Source organism: Leptodactylus fuscus, unplaced genomic scaffold (assembly GCF_031893055.1).
Source record: "Leptodactylus fuscus isolate aLepFus1 unplaced genomic scaffold, aLepFus1.hap2 HAP2_SCAFFOLD_262, whole genome shotgun sequence".
Classification (NCBI taxonomy): domain Eukaryota; kingdom Metazoa; phylum Chordata; class Amphibia; order Anura; family Leptodactylidae; genus Leptodactylus; species Leptodactylus fuscus.
In genome coordinates, this window is record NW_027440285.1 from 19,116 (window position 1) to 31,291 (window position 12,176).

Genomic DNA, 12,176 nt, shown 5'->3' on the forward strand with positions numbered 1-12,176 from the left:
CACGGGTTGGGCAGTAGACAGAGATGAGGGAGGAGATGTAGGGAGGTGCGGCATTATGGAGAGCCTTGTGGGGGAGGGGGAGAACTTTATATTTTACTCTATAATGAATAGGCAGCCAATGTAGTGACCGGCACAGACCGGAGGCCTCGCTGTAGTGACCGGCACAGACCAGAGTCCTCGCTGTAGTGACCGGCACAGACCGGAGGCCTCGCTGTAGTGACCGGCACAGACCGGAGGCCTCGCTGTAGTGACCGGCACAGACCGGAGGCCTCGCTGTAGTGACTGGCACAGACCGGAGGCCTCACTGTAGCGTCTAGCCTGATAGATGAGCCGCTGCATTCAGAATAGATTGTAGAGGGGAGAGTTTAGTGAGGGGAAGACGGATTAGTAAGGAGTTACAGTAGTCAAGGCGAGAATGAATCAGAGAGACAATAAGTGTCTTTAGTGTATCTCTGGTGAGGAAAGGGTGTATTCTGGAGATGTTTTTGAGGTGGAGGTGACATGAACTTGCGAGTGATTCAATATGAAGGGTGAAGGAAAGGTCTGCGTCAAATATGACCCCGAGGCAGCGGGCCTACTGCCTAGGAGTTATAGTAAGGCCTGAGACTGCAATGGATATATCAGGGAAAGATCTATTAGATGGTGGAAACAGTAGTAGTTCAGTCTTTGAGAGATTTAGTGTCAGATAGAGCGAGGACATGATATTATGCTGGTTCTGGTGACACCTTTAAATGGCTTCTATCTTCTGTGACTTCTTAGATGCCGAACAAGTTTTGACTTCACAGCGAAACATTTCCCACATTCTGAACATAAGAACGGCTTCTCCCCTGTGTGGATTTTCTGATGTCTTACAAGACCTGATCTCTGAGCAAAACTTTTCCCACATTCAGGACACTGAAAGGACTTCTCCCCTGTGTGACTTCTTTGATGTCTGACCAGGCCTGATTTCTTGACAAAACATTTGCCACACTGCGGACACGAATGCGGCCTCTCCCCTGTGTGAATTCTTTCATGTTCGAGCAGTACAGATTTGTGGGCAAAGCTCTTCCCGCATTGTGCGCAGGTGAACGGCCTCTCCCCCGTGTGAACCTTCTGATGTTCGACAAGGACAGATTTACGGGTGTAACTTTTTCCACATTCTGAACATGAAAACGGCTTCTTCTGTTTGTGGATTCTGTAATGTTTCACAAAATCTGCTTTCTTACCAAAAATGATGCCACATTCCAAACACGTTATCTGCCTCTCTTCAGTATGTAATCTGTGGTGCTTACTCAGATTGGACTTCTTGGTAAAGCTCTTGCGGCAGACGGCGCAGGAATACGGCCTCTCTCCGGTGTGATTTCTCTGGTGGATCACCAGACTCAGCTTGCTGGTAAAGCTCTTGCCGCACTCCGTACATGAGAAGGGCTTCTCCCCCGTGTGAATTCTCTGATGCTGAACAAGCCTCGATTTGTAGGCAAAACATTTCCCACATTCTAAACACGGAAACGGCTTCTCCCCCGTGTGAATTCTCCGATGGTCAGTGAGATACGACTTGTGGGCGAAACATTTCCCGCATTCGGAACATAAGAAAGGCCTCTCGCCGGTGTGAATTCGCACATGGTCTTGGAGATTTGATTTGTTGTGAAAGCATTTCCCACATTCGGGGCAGGAGAACGGCCTCTCGCTGTGAATCCTCTGGTGCTGCGCGAGCGTGGACTTGGTGATAAAGCACTTCTTACATTCTGAACATGAGAACGGCCGATCCCCAGTGTGAACTTTTTGGTGTTTCATCAGACCCGATTTCTCGATAAAACATTTCCCGCACTCCATACATGGGAACCGCTTCTCCCCTGTGTGGATCTTGAGATGTCTGACAAGGTTGGAATTCTTTGTGAAGCGTTTCCCACACTCCAGACATACAAAGGGCTTCTCGCCTGTGTGGATTTTATGATGTTCGATAAGACAGGATTTGTAGGCGAAACATTTCCCACATTCGGAGCACGAGAACGGTCTGAGCCCCGTGTGGATTTTCCAGTGTTCGTCAAGACTCGATTTTTTGATAAAACATTTCCCACATTTGGAACAAGAAAAGTGCCTGTGGGTGGGGGGAGGGGGCTGGAGAGCGCAGGGGTATTGCTTCTCTCTTCTGTGCACCTTCTGATGTGTGAGGAGGAAGACCCTGTGCCTGAAGCACCTCCCACATCGCGGACACATATATGGCGGCCTTTTATGAGCGGGGTGAGTTCTGCTGCTGCAGCCACTGTCACAAGGAGGTGACCTCTGATAGACAAGCTCTCTGTACTTACAGATGGACAATACTACATCTCCGCTTTCATGTCCTCCGCTGTGTACAATTCCAGTTTCTTCCTGACAATTCTTTATGATATTGTTTTCTTCTAATTTACAGGATGAATCTAATGGGGTTTCCTCTGGATTCTCGCTGTGGCCAAACGCTGAAAAAAACAATATTGTTATTATTTATAAAGCTATTCATTATAGAATAAAATATAAAGTTCTCCCCCTCCCCCACAAGGCTCTCCATAATGCCGCACCTCCATACATTTCCTCCCTCATCTCTGTCTACCGCCCAACCCCCGCTCTCCGCTCACTCAATGACCTAACACTTCCATCCTCTATTATCAGAACCTCCCCCGCTCGTATACAAGACTTCTCCCGAGCTGCACCACTTCTCTGGAATGTTCTACCCCGGACAATCAGAGGAACTCCCAATTTCTACAGCTTCAAGCGCAAACTAAAGACGCATCTTATCAGACCGGCCGATCACAATGTCTAATGTAAACCCTTCCCCCTCCTCTGTCCCCGCCCCCACATTACCCCACATGATATGATGTCATCTCAGGATAACTTTATAGGTCCGAGCTCCATCCACATGTTACAGGACACGACTGGTGACGGCTCATAAAGTCTTATGTTTGTGTAATGACAGTCACCTCTATTACAAAAGTGTCTGACCCCTGTATAAGCAATACCGCCCCTGCTACCTCTTATATCACCCCCTGCTACCTCCTATATCACCCCCTGCTACCTCCTATATCACCCCCCTGCTACCTCTTATATCACCCCCTGCTACCTCCTATATCACCCCCTGCTACCTCCTATATCACCCCCTGCTACCCCCTATATCACCCCCTGCTACCCCCTATATCACCCCCTGCTACCTCCTATATCACCCCCCTGCTACCTCCTATATCACCCCCTGCTCCCTCCTATATCACCCCCTGCTCCCTCCTATATCACCCCCTGCTACCTCCTATATCCCCCCCTGCTACCTCCTATATCACCCCCTGCTACCTCCTATATCACTCCCCGCTACCTCCTATATCACCCCCTGCTACCTCCTATATCACCCCCCGCCACCTCCTATATCACCCCCCTGCTACCTCCTATATCACCCCCCTGCTACCTCTTATATCACCCCCTGCTACCTCCTATATCACCCCCTGCTACCTCCTATATCACCCCCCTGCTACCTCCTATATCACCCCCTGCTACCTCCTATATCACCCCCTGCTCCCTCCTATGTCACCCCCTGCTACCTCCTATATCACCCCCTGCTCCCTCCTATGTCACCCCCTGCTACCTCCTATATCACCCCCTGCTCCCTCCTATGTCACCCCCTGCTACCTCCTATATCACCCCCTGCTCCCTCCTATGTCACCCCCTGCTACCTCCTATATCACCCCCTGCTCCCTCCTATGTCACCCCCTGCTACCTCTTGTGTCACCCCCTGCTACCTCCTATATCACCCCCTGCTCCCTCCTACATCACTCCCTGCTACCTCCTATATCACCCCCTGCTCCCTCCTATGTCACCCCCTGCCACCTCCTATATCACCCCCTGCTACCTCTTATATCACCCCCTGCTACCTCCTATATCACCCCCCTGCTACCTCCTATATCACCCCCTGCTACCTCCTATATCACCCCCTGCTCCCTCCTATGTCACCCCCTGCTACCTCCTATATCACCCCCTGCTCCCTCCTATGTCACCCCCTGCCACCTCCTATATCACCCCCTGCCACGTCCTATATCACCCCCCTGCTACCTCCTATATCACCCCCTGCTACCTCCTATATCACCCCCCTGCTACCTCTTATATCACCCCCTGCTACCTCCTATATCACCCCCTGCTACCTCCTATATCACCCCCTGCAACCTCCTATATCACCCCCTGCTACCTCCTATATCACCCCCTGCTCCCTCCTATGTCACCCCCTGCTACCTCCTATATCACCCCCTGCTACCTCCTATATCACCCCCCTGCTACCTCCTATGTCACCCCCTGCTCCCTCCTATGTCACCCCCTGCTACCCCCTATATCACCCCCTGCTACCTCCTATATCACCCCCTGCTACCTCCTATGTCACCCCCTGCTCCCTCCTATATCACCCCCCGCTACCTCCTATATCACCCCCCGCTACCTCCTATATCACCCCCTGCTACCTCCTATGTCACCCCCTGCTCCCTCCTATATCACCCCCTGCTACCTCCTATATCACCCCCTGCTACCTCCTATATCACCCCCTGCCACCTCCTATATCACCCCCTGCTACCTCCTATATCACCCCCTGCTACCTCCTATATCACCCCCTGCTACCTCCTATATCACTCCCTCTACCTCCTATATCACCCCCTGCTACCTCCGATGCCACCCCTGCTACCTCCTATATCACCCCCTGCTACCCCCTATATCACCCCCTGTTACCTCCTATATCACCCCCTGCTACCTCCTATATCACCCCCTGCTACCTCCTATATCACCCCCTGCTACCTCCTATATCACCTCCTCCTACCTCCTATATCACCCCCTGCTACCTCCTATATCACCCCCTGCTACCTCCTATATCACCCCCTGCTACCTCCTATATCACCTCCTCCTACCTCCTATATCACCCCCTGCTACCTCCTATATCACCCCATGCTACCTCCTATATCATCCCCTGCTAACTCCTATATCACCCCCTGCTACCCCCTATATCACCCCCCGCTACCTCCTATATCACCCCCCGCTACCTCCTATATCACCCCCCGCTACCTCCTATATCACCCCCCGCTACCTCCTATATCACCCCCCGCTACCTCCTATATCACCCCCTGCTACCTCCTATATCACCCCCTGCTACCTCTTGTGTCACCCCCTGCTACCTCCTATATCACCCCCTGCTACCTCCTATATCACCCCCTGCTCCCTCCTATATCACCCCCTGCTCCCTCCTATATCACCCCCTGCTACCTCCTATATCACCCCCTGCTACCTCCTATATCACCCCCTGCTACCTCCTATATCACCCCCTGCTGCCTCCTATATCACCCCCTGCTACCTCCTATATCACCCCCTGCTACCTCCTATATCACCCCCTGCTACCTCCTATATCACCCCCTGCTACCTCCTATATCACCCCCTGCTACCTCCTATATCACCCCCTGCTACCTCCTATATCACCCCCTGCTACCTCCTATATCACTCCCTCTACCTCCTATATCACCCCCTGCTACCTCCGATGCCACCCCTGCTACATCCTATATCACCCCCTGCTACCCCCTATATCACCCCCTGTTACCTCCTATATCACCCCCTGCTACCTCCTATATCACCCCCTGCTACCTCCTATATCACCCCCTGCTACCTCCTATATCACCCCCTGCTACCTCCTATATCACCTCCTCCTACCTCCTATATCACCCCCTGCTACCTCCTATATCACCCCCTGCTACCTCCTATATCACCCCCTGCTACCTCCTATATCACCTCCTCCTACCTCCTATATCACCCCCTGCTACCTCCTATATCACCCCCTGCTACCCCCTGTATCACCCCCTGCTACCTCCTATATCATCCCCTGCTAACTCCTATATCACCCCCTGCTACCCCCTATATCACCCCCCGCTACCTCCTATATCACCCCCCGCTACCTCCTATATCACCCCCCGCTACCTCCTATATCACCCCCTGCTACCTCCTATATCACCCCCTGCTACCCCCTATATCACCCCCTGCTACCTCCTATATCACCCCCTGCTACCTCCTATATCACCCCCTGCTACCTCCTATATCACCCCCTGCTACCCCCTATATCACCCCCTGCTACCTCCTATATCACCCCCTGCTACCTCCTATATCACCCCCTGCTACCTCCTATATCACCCCCTGCTACCTCCAATATCCCCCCCGCTACCTCCTATATCCCCCCCCTGCTGCCTCCTATATCACCCCCTGCTACCTCCTACATCACTCCCTGCTACCTCCTATATCACCCCCTGCTCCCTCCTATATCACCCCCTGCTACCTCCTATATCACCCCCTGCTACCTCTTGTGTCACCCCCTGCTACCTCCTATATCACCCCCTGCTCCCTCCTACATCACTCCCTGCTACCTCCTATATCACCCCGTGCTCCCTCCTACATCACTCCCTGCTGCCTCCTATATCAACCCCTGCTACCTCCTATATCACCCCCTGCTACCTCCTATATCACCCCCTGCTACCTCCTATATCACCCCCTGCAACCTCCTATATCACCCCCTACTACCTCCTATATCACCCCCTGCTACCTCTTGTGTCACCCCCTGCTACCTCCTATATCACCCCCTGCTACCTCCTATATCACCCCCTGCTACCTCTTATATCACCCCCTGCTACCTCCTATATCACCCCCCTGCTCCCTCCTATATCACCCCCTGCTACCTCTTGTGTCACCCCCTGCTACCTCCTATATCACCCCCTGCTACCTCCTATATCACCCCCTGCTCCCTCCTATATCACCCCCTGCTACCTCTTGTGTCACCCCCTGCTACCTCCTATATCACCCCCTGCTCCCTCCTATATCACCCCCTGCTACCTCCTATATCACCCCCTGCTGCCTCCTATATCACCCCCTGCTACCTCCTATATCACCCCCTGCTACCTCCTATATCACCCCCTGCTACCTCCTATATCACCCCCTGCTACCTCTTATATCACCCCCTGCTACCTCCTATATCACCCCCTGCTACCTCTTGTGTCACCTCCCTGCTACCTCCTATATCACCCCCCTGCTACCTCCTATATCACCCCCTGCTACCTCCTATATCACCCCCTGCTACCTCCTATATCACCCCCTGCAACCTCCTATATCACCCCCTGCTACCTCCTATATCACCCCCTGCTCCCTCCTATGTCACCCCCCTGCTACCTCCTATATCACCCCCTGCTACCTCTTATATCACCACCCCTGCTACCTCCTATATCACCCCCTGCTCCCTCCTATGTCACCCCCCTGCTACCCCCTATATCACCCCCCGCTACCTCCTATATCACCCCCTGCTACCTCCTATATCACCCCCCTGCTACCTCCTATATCACCCCCTGCTACCTCCTATATCACCCCCTGCTACCTCCTATATCACCCCCTGCTCCCTCCTATGTCACCCCCTGCTACCTTCTATATCACCCCTTGCTACCTCCTATATCACCCCCTGCTCCCTCTTATATCACCCCCCTGCTACCTCCTATATCACCCCCTGCTCCCTCCTATGTCACCCCCTGCTACCCCTATATCACCCCCTGCTACCTCCTATATCACCCCCTGCTACCTCTTATATCACCCCCCTGCTACCCCCTATATCACCCCCTGCTACCTCCTATATCACCCCCTGCTACCTCCTATATCACCCCCCTGCTACCTCTTATATCACCCCCCTGCTACCTCCTATATCAGCCCCTGCTCCCTCCTATGTCACCCCCTGCTAACCCCTATATCACCCCCTGCTACCTCCTATATCACCCCCTGCTCCCTCCTATGTCACCCCCTGCCACCTCCTATATCACCCCCTGCTACCATCCTATATCACCCCCTGCTACCTCCTATATCACCCCCTGCTACCTCCTATATCACCCCCCTGCTACCTCCTATATCACCCCCTGCTACCTCTCCTATATCACCCCCTGCTACCTCCTATATCACCCCCTGCTACCTCTTGTGTCACCCCCCCCTACTACCTCCTCCTGCCCTCAGTCCCATTGAATGAAATAACTTTCTTTGTAATGTATCTGTCTGTAATTGAACCCTACTAATTGTACAGCGCTGCGGAATATGTTGGCGCTATAGAAATAAAATGTATTATTATTATATTATTAATATTTATTATTTCTTTTCATTATTATTTTTTATTATTATAATTTTCATTATTATTATTTCTTTTTATTATTATTTTTTTGAATGACTTGATGTGACAGCTAAGCTTGGTTGGCTGCTGCAGCTCTTCTTCTCTAGCTCTTGTAAATCTCAGCCGCTCATTGCCTTGCATTTTTGTCGCCAATATGCCTGCTGTTACCAGAATAATTTCCTTCAGGGTCTGACCCATCTACTACAGGCGTCAGCTGTACAGCTGCTGGTTTATCAGCCCCGCTCTCCACACCACGTCCCGCTGTACACACCCCACCCTACACGCCTCGCTCTACACGCCCCGCCGGACACCAGCATTAACCATAATGGGCTCTGTCTACAGTGCTGATGTGAACTTGGCCTAACAGCAGCCTTTGTGTACATGGAGGCCGTCTAATTGTCTGTATACAGAGGTCACTACTCACCTATAGCCACGCGGTCCGGGCTCTGATAACTGGTCACAGGCCGCTCCTCATCCTCCTCCTTTATCTCCTCTTTGATACAAACCTGCAGAGAGTCAATCATTTTACAATGAGAAGGATTTACATGTCTCAGTGGCTGCAGACTAAAACATTTCCTTAAAGAAGCACTCCGTCATGTACCTACTCCCCCACTATATACTATTCAGCCACTCCTGCCATGTGGAGGTATTCCTATCCGTCACACACTACCGATGAGCAGACAGCACCTGTCACACAGCTTCTATAGTAAGGCCTGGTCACTGGTGCACGACTAGCTGGGGCCAGCGGTATATATACTATATACTAGTGCAGCGGTGCGAGGGAGTAGGGAGTGATGGAGAAACAGAAAGACAAGTGTGCGGGGGTCAGAAGGTGCAGCAGGAATCGGGGAGGCTGCTGTGGGGGGAGAGTAATGGTGGGGGTACATTTACACCCTCTGATACCTGTGGATACCACCATGACCCTCTGTAGTTCTGAAGGCCCAAAGAGATCCAATGCAATACTAGATGGGGCTCTGATAAAGTGGCCATATAGCGAAATCTGGTATTAGGTGACTTCTTGTGACCTCCTACCTGATGATCCCGTGGGACAAGGTCATTCCCCCCTGAAACATCATGAGACACGGGCCGGGGACATCTCTCCGGGGGGTCCAATGGACGGAGACATCCTTCCGGGGGGTCCAGAGGACGGGAACATCTCTCCGGGGGGTCCAGAGGACGGGGACATCTCTCCGGGGGGTCCAGAGGACGGGAACATCTCTCCGGGGGGTCCAGAGGACGGGGACATCTCTCCGGGGGGTCCAGAGGACGGAGACATCTCTCCGGGGGGTCCAGAGGACGGAGACATCTCTCCGGGGGGTCCAATGGACGGAGACATCCTTCCGGGGGATCCAGAGGAGGGGAACATCTCTCCGGGGGGTCCAGAGGACGGGGACATCTCTCCGGGGGGTCCAGAGGACGGAGACATCTCTCCGGGGGGTCCAGAGGACGGGAACATCTCTCCGGGGGGTCCAGAGGACGGAGACATCTCTCCGGGGGGTCCAGAGGACGGAGACATCTCTCCGGGGGGTCCAGAGGACGGAGACATCTCTCCGGGGGGTCCAGAGGACGGGGAACATCTCTCCGGGGGGTCCAGAGGACGGGGACATCTCTCCGGGGGGGTCCAGAGGACGGAGACATCTCTCCGGGGGGGTCCAGAGGACGGAGACATCTCTCCGGGGGGGTCCAGAGGACGGGGACATCTCTCCGGTGGACTTCCCTCGCTGGATCCATCTGTAGGACACACAGTGACTGAATACATTGGGCCAATGTTTTTCTTAAACTCTGTACTGCCTTCACTATTCTCCTGCAAAGGGCGTAATGAGGGCGTGCAGGGGCAGGACCATCCAAATTTATTATCTTTTATCTTTTACGCCTGAAATAATGCAGGAAACCTACGCCAGTTATGAGTTGAAATATAAAAAAAAACTTGCGAGTCTTCAGTAGGTGATCCCTTGTTTAATGGCTGACTCATAATGATGACAGAATAGGACGTTTCGAAGCTCTCGGCTCCTTCTTCAGATATATCTAAAAACACTTTCTGCAGGCTGCATATATATATATAACTGGACACAGGGATAGTATTACAGGAGGGAGGGGGAAGAGGCTTATTACTATATACATATAAATATACATATACTTTATATGTATATAGTAATAAGCCTCTCCCCCCCCCCTCCTGTAATCCTATCCCTGTGTCCAGTTATACATACATATATTATATATATATGTACATATATACAGCCTGCAGAAAGTGTTTTTAGATATATCTGAAGAAGGAGCCGAGAGCTTCGAAACGTCCTATTCTGTCATCATTATGAGTCAGCCATTAAACAAGGGATCACCTACTGAAGACTCGCAAGTTTTTTGTTTTTTTATATTTCATAACCACTGGCTAACACGGTACAAAGACAAACAGTTACGAGTTGGTATACATTCCCCCCATGGACACAGCCCAGTGAAGGGTGCGCCTTATTTGTGCCCCATCGTGAGGTGCGGGGCGGGTGTTAGTAATGCCGCTCTTTGTACATCTCCCCATTGTGTACATGCGATGATCAGATAATAGGGAGAATAACTAGGAGACTATCGGGACTGCTCTGCTGCTCTTTACCATCCATGGCCGTCTCCTCCTCCTTACACTCCCAGGCGGCCTCCATAGACGTCTCATCTTCTTCTTCTATTACTTCTACTTTAATATCAAGCAGATCTTCAGCCTACAATGAAGTTAGAAAAAAAGTCACAAAACTGACTTTATAAGACACAACTTGAGTTTTACGAGCGGCGATGGCGTCTACCTGGCGATCCTGCGCAGTGTTCAGGTTCTCCTCTGGACAATCCCCGGAATAGAAAGGACTAGAACTTCTCTCTGGTGGAGACAGCAAACATCATAGGAAAGTAAGATGCTGAGATTGCTTTAGATCCGGGATGTGAGGAGTTAATCTGACGGAATCTGAATATTTCTAAGTTCGGCACCTAGTCCTGGTATAACCTGGAGGCGAAGTAGCCGGCACGGCAAGTGCCATGGACCATGGTGGGACAATATGGTGTGCCATGGCTATGGTGGGACAAAGGAGCAGGGTTTTTTTTTCCACCTTCTCCAGCCTCTTTATGAAAAACTTTATATCCCGGACAACCCCTTTAAGTAGATATGAACTATACACTAAGTGCAATGTAATAGTATGACACAGAGTGTTAAGGGGTGACAGACACTCGTGTTCATGAGGAGACCCCTTTACTCGTCACATCATACACACATCGCCGTCCCTGTGGGCACTACAAATAGTCACAGACTGGTCCGAACATCACAATGATATAACTGTACGACTACAAGAAGGCGACTAGTCACGTACCCTCAGCCATGTCTGCTGGCAGCCTTAATACCTCACAGCCCCACATGTGTTTTACTGAACTTATAGCGTCATCACAAGGCTAGTCCAAGGGTACAGAGGACGGGGACATCTCTCCGGGGGGTACAGAGGACGGGGACAACTCTCCGGGGGGTACAGAGGACGAGGACATCTCTCCGGGGGGTACAGAGGACAGGGACATATCTCCGGGGAGGACAGAGGACGGGGACATATCTCCGGGGAGGACAGAGGACGGGGACATCTCTCCGGGGGGTACAGAGGACGGGGACATCTCTCCGGGGGGTACAGAGGACGGGGACAACTCTCCGGGGGGTACAGAGGACGGGGACAACTCTCCGGGGGGTACAGAGGACGAGGACATCTCTCCGGGGGGTACAGAGGACAGGGACATATCTCCGGGGAGGACAGAGGACGGGGACATCTCTCCGGGGGGTACAGAGGACGGGGACATCTCTCCGGGGGGTACAGAGGACAGGGACATATCTCCGGGGAGGACAGAGGACAGGGACATCTCTCCGGGGGGTACAGAGGACGGGGACATCTCTCCGGGGGGTACAGAGGACGGGGACATATCTCCGGGGAGGACAGAGGACGGGGACATCTCTCCGGGGGGTACAGAGGACGAGGACATATCTCCGGGGAGGACAGAGGACGGGGACATCTCT

General features: G+C 52.4%; 1 protein-coding gene across 1 annotated transcript; it reads right to left on the reverse strand.

Annotated features, from left to right (window-relative positions):
* Nucleotides 1–667: 667 nt before the first annotated feature.
* On the reverse strand, nucleotides 668–11,559 carry LOC142187864 (uncharacterized). Its single transcript, XM_075261672.1, has 7 exons — nucleotides 11,494–11,559; nucleotides 10,939–11,009; nucleotides 10,755–10,857; nucleotides 9,783–9,877; nucleotides 9,179–9,514; nucleotides 8,571–8,652; nucleotides 668–2,435 (listed from the first exon to the last, which is right to left on the reverse strand). The coding sequence occupies exons 1-7, from the start codon at nucleotides 11,537–11,539 to the stop codon at nucleotides 739–741; spliced, it is 2,430 nt and encodes an 809-aa protein (XP_075117773.1). The 5' UTR covers nucleotides 11,540–11,559; the 3' UTR covers nucleotides 668–738.
* Between the last annotated feature and the right edge of the window lie 617 nt (nucleotides 11,560–12,176).